Source organism: Rosa rugosa, chromosome 2, assembly GCF_958449725.1.
Source record: "Rosa rugosa chromosome 2, drRosRugo1.1, whole genome shotgun sequence".
NCBI lineage: Eukaryota > Viridiplantae > Streptophyta > Magnoliopsida > Rosales > Rosaceae > Rosa > Rosa rugosa.
In genome coordinates this window covers 37,343,498-37,362,272 of record NC_084821.1, presented here as the reverse complement: position 1 = coordinate 37,362,272, position 18,775 = coordinate 37,343,498, and the positions used below count along the sequence as shown (strand labels likewise).

Genomic DNA, 18,775 nt, shown 5'->3' with positions numbered 1-18,775 from the left:
ATGGCCCTTCCTTTAGACAAAGAGCACCTTGTAAACATTTAAAAGACTAGGGGTCAGGTCGCCCAATACTGGTCCTCTCAGAACCGGCTTAGAGGCTGTGCAAAGTGTGCGATGGAACAGGGCCCCCAAATTTTGGGGCCCTATATTCACTTCTTTGTACATCTATATTATTTATGAAAGGGCCCTCACTAGTTGAAAGTTTTGTAGTTCAGTTGGCAATTAGCTCTCTTTCCAACTTAGTAGTACAAGTTCAATTCTCATTGCAGCTGATTTGCTTTTTATTTCGTTTTAGGCCCCTTTTCCTACCCCCATTTTCTTGTTCTTTTGGGCCTCTTTTCCTCGTTGCAGATGATTTGCTTTTTATTTCGTTTTAGGCCCCTTTTTCTGCCTCCATTTTCTTGTTCTGGTAGATATTACATTTATCCTTGATCCTTGTTTCATTTATTTCTTTCTTTTGGATAGTATTGTATTTATCTTCGTTAATAATTCATAATTCAATTGTAATTTTGTCTGTAAATGATTTTTGTTAACAAGCTTTAGTCCTCTTTCTCTTTAATTTTTTTTTGTTTTTAAAGAAGTGGAATAATAATATACGATAAGAGGGCCAAAAAATTTATATTTAATACATGTGGTTGAGATGCATTTGTCTCTCACAGTCCCTTAAAACTGTCCCTTAGGTGAGCAAATCTGTGTTTATATATAACAAAAATTTTCAATGATATATTCATGTATAATCGCGTAAAGAGGGTCATATTTTCTATCTCGCACAGGGCCTCCAAAACTTTTAAGACGGCTCTGCCGTCCTCTTGACATTGGAGCTAGCGCTGCGCCACTAGTTCTCTAACCCTGATTCCAGAAACTCACCCCAAGAAACCGTAAGTACATATAAAAAGTACGTCCATGTTAGTCATATCATCATCATCATGAATCAAAATAATGAGAGATGGAGAGAGAGAGAGAGCATTCTGAAGATCAATGAACGTTCCCAAGAGTAAGGAAGGACTATTCATGATAAAATTCCAGAACGAAAGTCCATGACCAAACCTCAATGGGATGGAGACTGTAAACATATTACAGATATTATAACCATGTTATATATACTATGTATAGATCATGGATCAAAATGATACTAATTTATAAAGAAAGACTTACATTAACTTTGGTAAATCATTGATTCGATATGCGCCTTTTAAGGCATTCATGAGGGGGAAGCAAAAGATATATGTATTTGTGTTTGTGTCTCAAGTGACTTGAGAACTCAATGGTGATTTGGACATGACTCTAGAGACGCTATCTAGAATATTGGTTGATATCAGGAGGAAAATATATGAAGAATTTAAAGACAAGCTAATGTTAGACCTCCTATAGTTTCTTTTGTACCATAAACAAGTTACACGAGCACTGAAATACTTTAGAAATTCTATGCTATGTCAACCTAATCTGAAATTCGATCAACTAGGAGATATAATGCCTAGAAATCAAGAAAAAAGAATTGAAAAAAAAAAGAGAGAGCAGAAGACTGTATACTAGCTATAGGACATATGTGAAGAACGACTAGTGTTGTGAGGATGTAGCTCTAGATCCCTATTTATAGCATTTTCTTGAACACCTATGAGTCGACATACTATACTAGCATTGTCTATATGCTTTGAACCAACAAAATGTACCTAATAAGTTTCATACTAGATTCTATATATGTATACCATAAATTTTTTATTATTTACCAAAATCATATTCCATGAAAACTACATTTTCAGTCAAATACTTAGACTATGGTTCAATGAATTGTAATTATGCCAAATCATAATCCAATGAAGATTTACTTATATGGTAAAATAATTAGTTTATTACTAGAACAACATAGATATATATGAATCCAACTAAAATCTGTAATTTTTTATTTAAAGCAAAACGAGCAATAGACGAATAACTCAGTTCACCAACCTCTCGTTATATCGAGTTCAACTCAACTTATACAAAAGCACAACTATTACTTATTTCAAAATATATTCATGGTTAGTTACTTATGTACCCTATAAACGAAAGATGTTAAAGGAAGTACTTAACCTTTTTTTTTTAAGATATGTCAATTAACAAATGTGAATGTTAATAACTAATCTACACCTCAAAGTCAGGACCTTCCATTTACAAATTAAGCACGTATGCCACTAGACCAAGTAATATTGTGATAAAGTTGCCTCCTTAAGCATTTCATCATAATATTCTGATTCAACATAAAAGAAAATTGTACAAGTGCTTTTTCAATCATCAGAGTTAACCCTAGTGTAAGCATTTCATCATAATATTCTGATTCAACATAAAAGAAAATTGTACAAGTGCTTTTTCAATCATCAGAGTTAACCCTAGTGTATGAATTCGTCGTCTAAAGTTTAGGATTTGGACCTACAAAATTTACCTAATAAGTTTCATACCAAATTCTATACATGTATTTTGTAAATATGTAATTATTTACCACATCATATTCCATGAAAACTACATTTTCAGTATGATACTTAGACAGTTAGACTATGGTTCAACGAATTGTAATTACACCAAAATCATAATCCAATGAAGATTTACTTATTTGGTAAAATAATTAGTTTATTACTATTACAATATTGATATATATGATTACAAATACAATTAAAATTTGTAACTTTTACTTAAAGAAAAAAAGCAATCGAAGACCAACTCAGTTCACCAACCTCGTTATATCGGGTTTAGCTCAACTTATACAAAAACACAAGTATTACCTATGTATCCTGTAAAAGATAAATGTTAAAGTGTTGTAAAGAAACTGAAATTGAGAGGAATTTGCTGTGTATTCTCATTGATAATAGGGGCCTCTTTATATAGAGGATTACAATGCATAGAATCTCAATCGTACAAGGAAAGTAATCGTACATTGAATAGGAATCTAGATCCTTCTAATTTAACCCTATTACCACTAGGTCAAGTAACCTAGAGTTTGGGCCAAACACAAATAGAGATATCCTTAAACACTCCCCCTTGTGTTGTCCAAACGCGGTGCTTCTCTCGTTGCCTCGTTAAAAACCTTGCCGAGTAACAAAAACCCAGTGGGACAAAAATAACCTCGGTCGAAGGGGAAAAAGAGCACAACACACCCTTCACGTTTCGAGACCATACATGTAGACATCTCCCCCTGATGTCTGCATCTCTCCCTGATGACTGCATCTCCCCCTGATGACTATGGTCATGGGAGTTCGGATATCTTCCGCAATCGATGCTACCAACATGTTTCTCGAAAGTGGAATTTAGGCAATGACTTAGTGAGCAAGTCTGTCATACTGACCTCAGATTGAATCTAGTTCACTTTGATCTTGAGGAGAGTCTGTTGTTGCTGATTAAGCTTGGTGTTGTCGCTTTGATGTAGCCTTGCTTCATTTGTTCAAAACAAGCAGCATTATCCTAAATGCTCGTAGGCTCATCTATGGTAGACTTCAAATCACAATTGTTCGAACATGCGTAATTATGGATCCAATCCATATACATTCACGAATCTCTTCGTGAAGAGCAATAGTCTCTGCATTGTTCGAAGATATAGCGACTAGGGTCTATTTCTGTAGACCTCCAAGATATCACGGTCTTTACCCATGGTGAACACTTAACCATTTTGGGAATGACCTTTGTGTGGGTCAGAGAGATACCCAACATCAGCTAAACCTTCCAAAACACATGTCGTTTTGGGATGGGGATAGTGGACGCAGGCCAGTGTTGGCGGCGTTCCTGGTGTGTGATGGGTCCGAATCCATCATCTCTCTGTAGGGATAGAACAAGCCTATATCAATCGTACATCTCAAGTACTGAAAGATATCTTTTACACCAATCTAATGGCGTCGCGTTGGCGCAGAGCTATATCTTAGCTAACAAGCATACTGCAAATGAGATGTCCGGTCTTGTGCATTTAACTAAGTACAATAATGCGCCTATTGTACTCAAGTAAGACACTTCTGCCTCTAGCACATCTTCGTCATCATCCTTTTGACGAAGAGGATCCTTTTCAGGATCAAGACTACGAACGATCATGGGGGTGCTTAAAGGCTTGACCTTGTCAAAATGCCTAAGCATCTATCAACACGATGCTCAAGTTCCAAACCGAGACATAATCGTGTTCTCCCAAAATCCTTCATCTCAAACTCGGATTTCTAGTGTTCAGCGGTTTCCCTTAACTCTTTAAGGGCTTCCAATGAAGATCATGTCCAACATGAACCGCGATAGAATCCGAAACTTGTTATGGAAACGTGTGGGCATATCCCTTCCCAATCAAGTAGTCACTTTAGTGAGCGTTTCAACCTCTTTGTAAACGCGCTCCGTGGTCTAGAGCCACTTGACTTGGGTAAATGAAGTTCACCATGAACCTTCATGTATATTCCGTATCTAGATCCCCATAGAGATACGTAGTGACCACATTTGTAAGCTGCATGTTCAGTTATTCGAAAACTACCAAACTGACAAGGTAGTGGAGTGCAATGACATCCATTACGAGAGAATATGTCTCATCGTAGTCGATTCCAGGGCGTTTTGTGAGAAGCCTTGCGCCATAAGGCGAGATTGTCATCTCTTTTTCTCAGCACGCTTTCTAACGAAGACCCAGTAGTCAATAGGTTTTATGTTAGGAGGTGTTGGCATCACTAGCTCGAAAACCTTCCTCTTCGTTAGAGAATCCATCTTAACCTGGATCACATCTTTTCCATTTAGGCCAAATCTCTCTACGTTGGCATTCATTCATCAACGGAGCGTGGTTCGATATCATCAGACTCAACAAACTCATGCGTAACGAAATGCGCGACTACATCATCAATTATGATGGAGTTTCTATCCCACATCTCATGTACACTAGTGTAAGTTTTCATAGAGCTCTATATTCTCAGGAATAGGGTTCTAACGTTGAGGCGTCCCCCAACGATAACCATAACCTGGAAGATTCTCATGAGACGGATTTTGAGTGTCGATGATCAAAGGATTGGAATGTGCCAAAGTATCCTTCGAACCCACGGGCCTCCCATGCATCCTAGCTGGGGCCATGGCCTGTAACGTCAGAGTGCCACTCTCTATGGCGTTGGCGCCATGCCTACCTCTGTGTAGGGTGGCGCTACGTCCTCTCGTAGGGACGTCCATCCTTGCAGGCATGTTTGCAGCATATTTGTGTGATCTCGTCACTTTAACAGGGATCGAGATGAGACATAGTGGGGACAGACTACGACAATTCCTGTCGTTCCTGTTGAACATTCGTGTTCGTATCTCCCCCTAACGACGGGAAGACTGTCTCATCAAAGTGACATCCGCAAATCTAGCGGTAAGGAGATCGCCACTACCAGAAAAAATGTCTTTTACGGCCCACAATGTGCGCCGTAAATGACATTTTACAGCCCACAAATGCATGCCGTAAATGGGCATGCCGTAAAAGACAACTATCATTTACGGCGCACATTATGTGCACTGTAAATAAGTCTCAATATGCGTCGTAAATGAATCAAAAGTGGGCCGTAAAAGAGATTTGCATTTACGATACACTTACCATGCACGCTGTAAATGAGTTACATGTGTGCCGTAAAAGAGAGTTACATTTACTGCACACATACCATGCACGCCGCAAATGATGTTTGAAAAATAAAAAAAAATAAAAACAAAAAATTCACAATTTATTTGTTATTTCATGATTCTATATTTTTGTTAGTTAATAAACTTCATTTATATAATCATTGTACATCATATAAAATTTGCTTGCAAGTAAAGAAGAATCCATTTCCTACACTACTTTACATTCATTTCTTTCACCTACTCTATCTACAAGATTGTAACTCATTGTCACATAACTCACAGCCCTAGTGCCTCACCAAGTTGCAGTCCTACAAATAAAAAATGACGAAGCAGAATAGAAAACAGAGGCAAGAACCAATCATCCCTTCCATTAGTGTAAACACATGGTCATCAGTATCTTCCCCAAGTGATTCTGCAAGAATTCCCTTCAATAGGAAAACAGAGGCAACAGTGAGAGCTTTAATCTTGATTTCCAATGTTTAAGGCCTCAAAATATAACAATATAGATGACTTGAATTACTGGGTCTTTCCAAATGTAAGCTAGAGTTTTGTGCTCAATGTCTAACACTTATTTTCTCATTCAATAAAACAGATGACTGAAATCACTAGGGTTTGTCACAACTAAGCAAGGAGTGTATGTATCGAAAAACAAAAAGAAAATTATGAAATATGAAAGCATGAGTCCATTAGCGTACCTTGCTTATCCAAAAATTGATCCTCTGATTAAGTGTATCTATTGGAACCCCAACTGCAGCTGCAAGATCTTTGGAGGTCCAGCTGAAAGTAGGCAATATCAATAAAGAGAAAAATTAATGAACCAAAAACGATATACTAAGATATTCCTCCCATTTACCTTTTCTGATCTTGAAATTGCATTATAATTGTTGCATGAAGAGGAGCAACCATGAACTGCATTTCTCTATCTTCAAATTGCAATTCCAACTGAGACAGCATTAACCATCAATATATAGTGTCAATCTCATATTATCGGTAGTGATTCATGAAAAATAGAACAGCTAATGTGCTCTCTCAACCTTAAGACTCAGGAATCCAAAAAGATATGTCAAACTATAAGAATGTAAATAAATAATTATAGTAGACTTCTGGTAATACGAGAGCAAGCCCCAAAAGTAATAACACCTGTAGGAAAATATATATATATATATATATATATATATATATATATATATATATTTTCAAAGCTACCTGTATGAGATGGCTGAGCTATGGTTGCTTTAATATTGGTGTTGTTCCTCTTAGAACCAATCAAATCATTGAGCATAATTTCACATTTCTGCATGCTGTTCTCTCCAAAATGTATCTGAAGAATGATTTCACCAAAATGAACATTAAGGTAGACAGTTATAAATAAATAAATTCAAACTGTCTCACCCAAGTGATAACATATTGGTTGGAACCCACAACAAGTCCATATCTAGTGCATATTGCTTGTGGAATAACCTGGCAAAATAAAAGCAAACACCAAATCAAATTCAAATTCACCCCAACCATAAACGAGCATAAATGTTAGAACCACAATGCCAAATCATGGAAAAAGCCTCACCTCTCTGAAAAACAGGAAAAAAGTCATGGAGAGGATTATAACAACATACTAATTGAAAAGCTTGTCCAAATATATATGAAGAGCCTGCAGATAGCAAATTGAATTAGTTCAAAACAATTCTCAACTAGAATACCCAAATTGCGTCTTCAAATATTTCATAACCAATTTAACTTTTGCACAATCAAATAACAAAGCAAATGAAAAGCAGATAGAATGCAATTGATCAAAGTACTTACATCCATATCTAGTCATCGATTTCGGAGGCAAATGCTACCCTAGAAGCAATTCAGCCACCACTTGTATTCCCAGTAATCCACTTTCAGATAGATAAACAATTAAAACAAAACCAGACCCATTTTAGCTATTTAAATCAGTAATCCAAGTCCTCCACAGAATATCATTAAAGGGCGTCACTTTATGACCTCCCACATTGACCATATGCACAACGTGAAGAGCTTGCTTAGCCAACCCATTGAAACCCACAACTTTCCCATCACTCACATACATTGCAGTATTAGCAACAAGGTCCGTAGGTGCAGAACGACCTCAATCGCATTCACAAACGCAAAGCTTGAATTTTTATCAAGAACAAATCGAATTACAAGCTTTTCAGTACTGACCCAAATCAAGTACTCCCTAACCATTGGACCTAATACACCCTCAAATCCAAAGTTACTGACTTTCAGAACCACAAACCCATTGACCAAGACATGAAACTGAGCACTATTCCAATCAAAATTACAAGAATTGAAGCTCTGGAAATGGAGTCGTACCATGTGGGTGCCCAGGTCGCGGATCTGGAACTCATACTAGGACGGCCACCGGAAAACCTTAGCGGTTTGGTAAATTTGGGGGGAATTGGGATTGGGGTTTTGGTTTCGGAGTGAAATTGAGCGAGCTGAAGTGGACAAGTCCGGAACGAAGCGGCGGCCATCGTCGAAGGTGGAGTCCACGGTGGAGCTGTAGTCGAAGACGTAGTTGTAGACGGGAGAGAAGGCGGAGAGGGCGAGGGAGAGGTGGAAGATCGAAAATTCGAAGGTGGAAGATCCGACGATTACATGGGTAGGTGATTTTGGGTGTTTGCGATGATGGATAGAGAGGGAGGACGAAAGAACTTTGGGAGAATTTTTTTCTTTTCTTTTGAGGCGAGGGCGAATCTTCTGGTTTTCATAGCAAACTTCCAGTAAAGAGGGAAATTAGAATTTGAGCCAAAAATAATAGCGGGCTCTTCAAATTTTTTGGCATTTACGACGCACATAAAAAAAGCAAAAACATCAAATTGGAAAGTCTTTTACGGCGCACATGAAAAACATGCCGTAAAAGATCAGTAAGAGAAGTCTTTTACGGCACACATTATATGTGCGCCGTAAATATAATATGACATTTAGGGCACACACGAAATGCACGTCGTAAAAGATCAGAAAGAGAAGTCTTTTACAGCGCACATAAAAACACGCCGTAAAAGACAGTCTTTTACGGCGTGCATGCCATGCACGCCGTAATTTGCGTGTCGTAAAAGACAAGTTTTCTGGTAGTGCGCCTAGCAAGGGCATTCAGTGGCGGACGATTGTTGGAGTCTCAAATCCAACTGAGTTGCTCATTCGTTTGTAAGGACCCATTATAGAGCACTGTGGCGGCGCAATTGGCACATAAATAGCTCACTCAAATGTGCGTAAGTACAAAATACTTGTACCCAGTCACTAGCTGTAACGCAGAGAGACATTGAGTGGCGGTAGGTCGTAGACGAATTAGCATAGCTGCATGTGATATTGCATCACCCCAGGCGGAGATTGGTGCGCATTACCAATGTCCGGACTACCATCGTAGTCGTTTCCGCGAGACCATTTGGGTGTGCTCATGGGAATATGATGTCCAACATCAGTCCCAAATGCAATAACTATCGAAAGTCTTCGATGTAAACTCACTAGCATAGTCAAATCCAATTGACTGAATAGGATGATACGGGGAGTGAGCCCGTTGTCATATGATGTGTGCTAGGAGTGTTTCATAAGCAGCATTACAAGTGGACAATGGCACAACACGTGACCAGCGTGTTTGCATATCAACCAACATCATGAGATATTTAAACGTCCGCAAGTTGGTGGAATCAGTCCACAGAATCCCTACGGATTCTATGTAAGAACATAATGAGTATTTTCATATCCGTTGCATCCATATGATGCAACCAAGGAAGTGGCTTTGTAAAATGAGCGAGAGGCCTTAGAAGCAACCAAGGAGAGTTTTGGTTGGGCCTGAGCGTTTGAAACGCATATTGAAGCAAAGTTTGTGACTACATCACCCATCATGGTGTCATGACCATGGGAAGTGGCATCCATGGCGTTATAACCATGGGGATTGACATCCATGGCGTCATGGCCATGGGTAGCGCCAAATATGGCGTTGTCACAAGGGACTTGGGCGGCCATATGGCGCTCCAAGACAGCTGCAGCGCCAGATGCTGCAATTGTTGTGGTCTTGCTAAGTCCAGGAATCAATTTTTGATTCTTGCTTCATTTCGCTCGAGGGTGTCCATGTGAAGTCTTTAGTAGACGGATCACCATATCATGACCAGGGTGACTTATCCTGTCGAGACAAAGCCAATATGTGTCTAAATCCAAGAGATCTTCTCTCATAACTTTATTAGATTTAATAGCTCGAATAGTGACATAGAGTCCACTAGAGAGACACATAAACTTCTCTAAGATGCGCCTTCGTTCGCAATCATTAGAGGCATTGCAAAGGAACTCATTTATGTTCTCTACATGCGTTTTCGCATGGAATCCGTTGGCTATCCATAGGTGCGAGTTGCCCTAGGAGCGTAGAGAGTTTCTGTGACATGAATCAAGGTGCCATTTGGCAAAGAGAACTTGGGCTATTCCATGTCCTTGAATTAATACTGATGGCCCAGCCATCGTAGTCACAAAGTAACATGCTCATGAATCAAAATGGAGTCATAATGAAAAGAACTCAAAATTTTATTCTTGGGTGTGTGTGTTTGGTGGGGTGGTAAGGCTTTGGTCTCATATATAAGAGGTCAGGAGTTCGAGCCCCATCAAGGGTGGGAATGGGGTGGGGTTTTTTTTTTTTAAAAAAAAAAAAAAAAAAAACTCAAAATTTTATTCATAAGCCAACGGAGTACATCATTGTCTCTTAACCATTAGGAGAATCTAATCCAAATGCTTAGCTAATGCAAAACAATGGTAGTCGTCTAACTTCTTTCGGTAATTCCAACGCAAATGTGACCAGGTGAGTAGGGAGATGTCGGTGGAGCAAAGCTCGCTTAATTACCACTTATCTCAAAACCTTCCTAGACATCACATTTACATTGAGTACGCCTACTTTGAAGAAAGACTAAACCATAGGCATCTACTACAAAAATAATATGGCAATTGCCTACATCTCTTGGAAAATAAAGACTTAAACAGAATTGGCGATCTATTGATCCCAGCCAGATTCGTAGTCTTCAACCCTTCACTCTAGATCATCTTCTTGATCTTCTTGTTCTACATAGTGAGCTTCTCTTGCTTCACAATATGTTTTGTAGGCGGTGACAATTTCTTCACGAGCTCTACAAATGTGTGCCCAATGATCAGACACTCCACATTGAGAACATACATCTCTTTTCTCAAACTCCATTGATTGAGGCGCTTTGAAAGCGTCATTAGGATGGCTCTTAGTGTTGGTGGAGCCACCAACATGGCCAGAGGCGTTGCCTCCCTCTCTCTTTCCACATTGACCTCTTCGGTTCCGTGTTCGCCTATTTTGGCGATTACCTTCCCAAGTAGAGCGATTATATGGACCAGAAAGTCCAGAAGTATCCCTAATGTTAGGGTTTTGCTCTTGGCGCCTTTTCTTAGGGGCACGACTATAATTGGATTCCGGAATATGCTCTATTTCCACGGATCTCGAATTATAGTTCTTCACAAGGATGTTGTCATGCTTTTCAGCGACATTCATAGCTCCAATGAGCTCATGAAACCTTGTGATTCGTCTTGCATTAACATCGATTCGATAGTTCTTAGCAACCATCAATGCAGAGACGGGGAAAGTGGAGAGAGTCTTCTCAATCAACATCGCATGTGTGATCTCTTTACCACAGAATTCCATTAAGGATTTAATGCGAAGTACTTCCGAGTTGTAGTCAAGAATTGACTTGAAATCATAGGAGCGGAGGCTATGCCATCTCACTTCTAGGTCAGGAAGCAAGGAAGGAGTCACGGACGTTGCCAAATCTTTCTTCGAGTGAGGCCCACAGCCTTCTGGGGTCTTCTTCATTCATACACTCGTACTGGAGCGAATCATCCATACGAGGAGTCATTAGGATGATGGCTTTCGCCTTATTTGCCTCTAAGGCTGCTCTATTTGCTTCCAAAGCTTGAGCTTGCTCAACAGTTAGCACGTCCTGGCTAGGCTCGAGAATCGTATCCAGGATTCCATCGGCCTTGAGATGCTGGCGGACATCACGAACCCACCTGTGATATTCAGAGCCAGTTGTTCCCAATGGAGCAAAGTCCAATTTGTTCAGGTTACTCATCCTGAAAGAGAACAAGAAATTAGGGTTAGTTTCGGAGCGAAATAGGCTACCACGAAAACATATAAAATTTCTGAGCGTAATCGCTTCCAAGAAATTAGGAATTTCCGAGCGTAGTCGCTTCCAAGAAATTCGATTCCAAGAGGGATTGGATTATATCGAAACAATGATGCAAGTGGTCGATCATAAATTCTCTACAGACTCTAAGTTTGGAGGACTCTACAAGCTCCAAGCTTGGAGTGAGCACGAACCCCCACAGTTCGTCTTAATTCGGTCTCCCCTATGAAGAAGAAAGGGGGGTAGAAGAGGGGAGGTTGCAAGTCCCCGAGAAAAGAAGAAAAAAATGAAAAACTTCAAAAACAGGAACTTTTAGAAAAGTTTACCTCTTAGGATTGCAGAACACATATGGTCCTTGTCGTAGGATTGGAGACAAGCTTCAGTCCTAGTGCAAGTATGCAGACTTGTAGGATTGCAGCGTGGTAGCGAAGACGCGAGGGTCGCGGAATCGCGGAGTCGCGAGGGCACGAGGTCGCGGTGTCGCGGGGGTCGCGATATCGTGGGCGTGTCGCGGGGTTGCGAATGTGGACTGTGTCGCAGGGTCGCAGTGTTGCGAGAATGCAGGGCCGCGAGGATGCTGCAAGGATGCCGCGAGGTCGCTGTAGGGATGCCACGATGCCGCGAGGATGCTGCGGGGATGCCGTGAGGTCGCTGGTGAGTCGCGGTCGCTAGGGCAGGCGAGCGCGCGAGGGCAGAAGGCAAGCAGGGCTTGCGGCCGCTGCATGGGCAGCGAGGCTAACCTGGTAGGGTTAGCGTTGAGTTGCGACGCGGGGGCTGCGGGGGCAGTAGTAGCGCAGGCAAGGCTAATCCGGTGGAGCTTGATCAATTTCTGGGATTTTGTTTTCTAAAGCTAGGGTTAGGGCTCGTGCTGATAACGTGTTGTAGAGAAACTGAAATTGAGAGGAATTTGCTGTGTATTCTCATTGATAATAGGGGCCTCTTTATATAGAGGATTACAATGCATAGAATCTCAATCGTACAAGGAAAGTAATCGTACATTGAATAGGAATCTAGATCCTTCTAATTTAACCCTATTACCACTAGGTCAAGTAACCTAGAGTTTGGGCCAAACACAAATAGAGATATCCTTAAACATAAAGAAAAGGGAAAACATCACCAATGGTCACTGAGTTATGACTTATTCGACACTTAACTCACTGTATTTTCAACAATATCACTTAACTCACTCAGTTTTACATCCGTCTTTCACTTAACTCACTGTCGTTAATTTTGCCGTTAAAAGCTATTAAAATTGAGGGTATATTTGTCTAATCACTAAAAAAATGCATTTCTAACTTCTTTTTTTTATTTTAAAAAGACAAATTTTTTTTTTCAAATTATATTTAAGTTAAAAAAATCATTTGTTATTAGAAATCTCATAAATTTAAAAAATTGAAAAAAGTCTAATAAATGTAAATTGAGGGTATATTTATCTAAACACTAAAAAAATACATTTCTAACTTTTTTAAAAAAAAAAAAAAAAGACAATTTTTTTCAAATTATATTTAAGTTAAAAAAAATCATTTTTTATTAGAAATTTCAGAAATTTAAAAAAATTGAAAAAAAAGTCTAATAAATGTAGTTTTTTTAAGTTAAAAATGATTTTTAAGTGTTTTGACAAATATACCCTCAATTTTAACGGCTTCTAACGGTAGAATTAACGGCAGTGAGTTAAGTGAAAGACGGACGTAAAACTGAGTGAGTTAAGTGATATTTTGGAAAATACAGTGAGTTAAGTGTCGAATAAGTCATAACTCAGTGATCATTGGTGATATTTCCCCTAAAGAAAATACTTAATATTCTTTTTTAAATGTCAATAAACAACCGATAATATTACAACCGAGAATGTATAATAACTAATCCACAAGTCAAACTCATGACCTTCTACTTACAAATTAAGCACTAATGCCACTAGACCAAGTAATATTGACACTAATGCCTGTGAGCTGTGATCTATTGGTAAGTTATAAATTTAGCATTGTAAAGATTATGGGTTCGATTCTCACTGGCATATGTAAGAGTGGGTGGGTTAATGGTTTTTTTTTTCTTTTCTAAAAATCATTTTAATTTTCTAAAATCTTGATGTGTTTTGTTTTCTTACATGGTGGCGTATGATTGGTACGATGGCAACTATAGTAGAAAACCCTAGATACGTCTCAAATGTTGACTTTCATATACATATCCTTGGAGAAAAATTAAGCTGTTATCAGCAATAATTAAGTAAACGAAAGACAGAGGGGAGTAGAAAAGTCAACCTTTATGCTATATTATCAACCCATTTGTAGAAAACCTAATTGTGGCTCATGTAAAAGAAGAAACACATATGATAATTAAATTGTGTACAATTTAACAAAGAAAATGACAACTGATAATTGAATGCAAACAAATGTAATAATGATAAGTTTTTTTTTTTTAAAGAAATTTTATTAAAACATTAAAGATTACAATCATTACGAATGACATCCTTTATAAATTCAGAAGCTGTTAAAAGTCAAATTTAGTTATCACTATTCCTTGAAGTATAGGAGGCGCATAAATGAGCAACTATATTGGCTTCTCTTGGGACATAAGAAACCCGGATGGTCCTTCAATAACGTCTTTATGTCATGTATGAGTATACTCATATTAGACAAATTTAGCCCCATCTTAATGGATAGCTTGGAGTCTTAGACCAACAGAGAGCAGTCCGTTTCAAAGCACTCATGCGCATAATGCAAGGACAGTGCCCACTTGATACCTTACTGCAGTGCACTCAACTCCGCATGGAACGGAGAGGTCAACTGTGCACATAGCCTAGCAGCGCCGGACTGAAAAGCACCCTCACTGTTTCGAACGACGAAACCAGCTCCTCCACGTCGATTTGAACCTTGATACGCACCATCACAATTTATTTTCAACCAACCAAAACTTGGTTTGGTCCACTGCACAGATTGTTGAGTTGTAACCTTAGGTTGAGTATGACATATTTTAAACTCCTCATACCACCCAAGAGTGAAAATCACAACCTCAGAAACAAGTTGTGCCTTTTGTTCCCATATCTTGGTATTTCTGCTCCTCCAAATGCCCCATAATAGCATGAAGACCTTATTTAATTGTTCCTTGTTTAAATTGGATACTATCTCCAGTAGCCATTCCTGAAAATTGGAAGGCATCCCCCCAAGTCCCTGCAACCCCACTCTATTCCACACCTCCTGTGCGTATGGGCATTGGAACTAAGACTCATTATCATGGAGACTATTCTCCATATCATGGTCACATAGCACACATCCCATCTCCCCTACATAACCTTTAGAACTAAGACTCATTCTAGCAGGCAATATATTTGCTGCCGCCCTCCATATAGCCTTCCAAACTGCCTTTATAAGTTTATAGGATCAATCGCTAATGGAGGCACTAAAACTACCCCAAGTACAAGATCCTTCGCCACATAGTACGCACTATTTGTAGTAAACACTCAGTTTTTATGGAAATGCCAAATCTGTCTATCTCCCCCTACAGTCCTACTCAAAGGAATATTTAGAATAAGATCAATATCAGCCTGAGAGAAGTACCTGGTAATAAGATTTAAATCCCAACTCCGTGTAATTGGATCAATAAGCTCAGAAGGCAAAATGGTACACAGCTAATGAACAAAGGGGAGCGGCATGCTACTAACCCTTATTGTGGTATAGCATGCGATGCACCTTCAACGAGGCAAAATGAACTATTAATGTGACAAACCAAGGTTTGCTTATGTGGAAATGGGTCTGCAGTTGGTCTCCTAGAGTGGTTAATTCCATCTACAGAGGAAATTTATTTGTCAGTACCTTAGCTGTTGCTCTTGATTGAAGCAAGATACAATACAGTAAGAGGGGGTAATGCAAACTAACAGCTACTTAAAATTGCAAACTACTTAGCTGTTCCCTATACAAACTACTTAAAATTGCAGAGAGGGTAAAGCGACTGAGAAGGCAATTGGAGCTAAAACAACCAGCCCCCACAAACTGTCACTGCATCAGCACCAAATATCAACAGCCATCTCTAAACAGCAGATGCAACTACATCATAGGAGACACGTATTCCACACAACAGCTGGAATAACCAATATTATAGTGCAATCAGGGTTGTTATAGTAAGCAGAGGTTTCAAAGTTCATTGTCATAGATGCAAATAACCTTGCATTCAAGCATCTGCAGATAGCACTCTGACTCTCTGGCTTCATGCATGTTCTGATGTTCACAGTTTCACATGACTAAGAGAATAGTAGATACTTCTAATATAATCTCCTTCCTTTTTTGGTATTTAGTATAATCTCCTTCCGGATACCACTTTCTGTGTAGCTCATAATTCTAAGGCTGGTAGCTAGCAACTCTCATTACATTAGCTCATTCCTACCAAGTACTAAAGCAAATAGACTTGTTGAGTAAACTAAACGGTGTTCAAACAGTAGTAGCTAATCACTTTGTACTTCTAAGAATTTTTTTTTTTTTTTTTTTTTCAGTCAAACTAAGCTCAGGTTCAAATAAGAGGACTAAATTATCCATGGTTCGAACATGTCAAGATCTTACCGACAATAACCATCAAGCATTTCTGGTTTGATATCTGGTGATACTGTCTTACAAAAGAAGTAACAGACATACATATAGATTGGTTTCTATGGTACATATTTTTGTTTTCTTCAGTGCATCCAAGAACTTACCAGCTCTGAAAAAGAAGTGAAGGATGAGCCACCATTTCTCCAAGCAGCCAAACCCATTTCCTTGACAGCTTGACACCTTTCTCTTAGACTTTTCCCTTCCTCCGACTCCATGTCCATCAACCTCAACACCTTCTTCTCCACCTCATCTGCACTCACCAACCCTTGTTTTGACTTCGACGGCACCTCAAATACCGGTATTGCCAGCTTCATTTCCTCCACCAACACCACACTGTTCACTTCCTGCTCAGCATACAAAGGCCAAGCCACCATTGGCACTCCATAAGTCACTGCTTCAGTGATCGAGTTCCACCCACAGTGAGTGACAAACCCACCCACAGATTCATGGCTTAGAATAGCAACCTGTGGCGCCCAAGACGTGACTACAAGACCTCTATCTTTGGTCCTCTCCAAGAACCCTTGTGGCATTAGTACCTCCAAATCCAGTTGACTCTTCACAACCCACAAAAATCTCAACTTGCTTCTCTCCAAGCCTATAGCCAATTCCTTAAACTGCTCTTCAGAAAACGTACCTCTGCTTCCAAAGCACAAGTACACCACACTCCGACTCGGCTGCTTATCCAGCCATAACGTGGAACAGTTAGTTGGCATAGGCGAACCGCCTTGGATCGACCTATTTTCAGAGTCGGAAATCAACGGCCCGATGTGATATAACGGCGGGGTTTGATGATTAGGAACACAAACACCTTCCTTTATGGCCTTGATTGCTCGAGGCTCAAGTTCTTGGAAGGTGTTTGTTATAATTCCCTTCGCTTTTGGAAGACAGGAAGCAAAATAGAGAAAGAAATCATATTCAGCCTCGTTGCGGTCGAGAATAGGACCCGGCATTTGGGAGCCTCGGAGCGCTGGCAATCCCGGATACTCAACAACGTCGTCGTTTCGGTCCTTGAAGCTCTCCGGCGTTTGATCATGGACAGTGGGGAAGTACAGAAACAGAGCAAGAGCAGAGGCGCAGGAGGTGAAGTAATAGTAAGTTGGGATTTCAGGGTCGTAAGGGTGATGCCATAGTGACGTGATAAAGGCGAGGACTTTGGAAGTGAGAGAGATGGTCTTGAGGGCTTGGAGGACATTGGGGACAGTTTGAAGCCTGAGTTGGTGTACGCGTTCGGGTCTGGTTTGGGCGTCGGGTTGGGGGAGGCTGAGTGCGGGGAGAGTGAAGAAGGAGATGCGGGCTTGATCGGGAGCAGAGTTAGAAGAGAGAAGATGGTTGATGTATGAGGATTTGGCGAGAGGGGAAGATGTGTCGAGCAAGACTGTTATGGACAAGTTGGGGTGGCGTTGGGAGATGAGTTTTCCTAGTTCGACTATGGAAACCATGTGGTGCGATCCAGGTGATGCTGGGTATAACACTATGCTTTGTTTCATTTCCGCCATTGTTGATCCTAAACAGAGAGAGAGAGAGAGAGAGAGGATCAGGGAGAGTCTTATGTTCTGAACAGTGTGGGTGGGTAAAAGTCGTTATATGGCGGCTTGGAAAATGAGACAAACCAATTATATAGTGCCACGTTGTGTTTATAGAATTAATAACTCAATTAACAGACCAATCCGTTCATAGATGTGTCAGACTTTTCTGATTTGAAACGCTGACCAGTAGAGTGCCCCTATTTGTTTGAATTTGAAAATTCTCGATCGCAATTTCTTTGTTTTGTTTTGCTTTTTTTTTTTTTTTAAGGGGAGTTTTAAGAATTACTAAAATGAGTACTAGTTAAGTATATTTTTGTGAGACTTACTTTTCGATCACATTTTCGTAAATCAACCGTTACATGTTTAGATATTCATTTGAAGATCATTTATGCAATCTTTCAACTAAATTGAAAATCGTTAAGACATTCATAATCGTGATTTATCAGTTACGAATATGAACGGTTCATGTTTGACAGATTTGGTTCATCCATTGATTTGATCTAATTCGATACCTTAACGATTAGCAATTTAGAAGAAAATTTTAGAAGTCATTTACTCATACATACATAAACATCTAACGATTAATTTATCATAATGTAATAAAAAAGTGAGTCTCCCAAACCGTTGATTAAAAAGTCTTTAACTCATTCTCAAAAAAAAAAAAAAGTCTTTAACTAGTCCTCATTTTTATGATTCTCATTAGAGCTCCTAATAATTAGATACATGAAAGTATGAAACAAACAAATCGGGGATGGGTACAAATAATCAACTTCAAAAATGTTATACTGACTTAATTACTCCAACTTGGCAACTAGCTATGTATAAGGTTAATGTGTGTATGTCATGTTGGCAGGGGCGGAACTACCTTTCGGTTTGACGGGTCCGGACCCCCCCCCCCCAGGTTTCTGACGGACGTATAAATATATATACAAGTTGTTAACCAATCTAAGTGAATAACCTT

General features: G+C 39.5%; 1 protein-coding gene and 2 long non-coding RNA genes across 7 annotated transcripts in view; 1 reads left to right on the top strand and 2 right to left on the bottom strand.

The window, feature by feature from the left end:
* LOC133728169 (uncharacterized) overlaps positions 1–18,775 on the top strand; it is a 63,190-nt gene that overhangs the window by 39,778 nt on the left and 4,637 nt on the right. The gene's annotated exons all lie outside the window — the stretch shown is intronic.
* Positions 5,643–8,356, bottom strand: LOC133731862 (uncharacterized). 4 transcript variants are annotated; one of them, XR_009856842.1, is made up of 7 exons: positions 7,363–8,356; positions 7,127–7,210; positions 6,955–7,023; positions 6,769–6,883; positions 6,416–6,504; positions 6,258–6,339; positions 5,643–5,987 (listed from the first exon to the last, which is right to left on the bottom strand). It is a non-coding gene; the product is annotated as an uncharacterized LOC133731862 (long non-coding RNA). The 4 variants fall into 4 exon arrangements; XR_009856840.1 differs by having other exon boundaries at positions 6,769–7,023; positions 7,363–7,442; positions 7,900–8,344; XR_009856839.1 differs by having other exon boundaries at positions 6,769–7,023; positions 7,363–8,353.
* LOC133734090 (UDP-glycosyltransferase 88F4-like) lies at positions 14,200–17,849 on the bottom strand. Of its 2 annotated transcripts, XM_062161739.1 has the most exons (2): positions 16,393–17,849; positions 14,200–15,493 (listed from the first exon to the last, which is right to left on the bottom strand). In XM_062161739.1, the coding sequence occupies exons 1-2, from the start codon at positions 17,782–17,784 to the stop codon at positions 15,365–15,367; spliced, it is 1,521 nt and encodes a 506-aa protein (XP_062017723.1). In that variant the 5' UTR covers positions 17,785–17,849; the 3' UTR covers positions 14,200–15,364. The 2 variants fall into 2 exon arrangements, with proteins under 2 accessions (XP_062017723.1, XP_062017724.1); XM_062161740.1 differs by lacking the exon at positions 14,200–15,493 and having other exon boundaries at positions 16,206–17,849.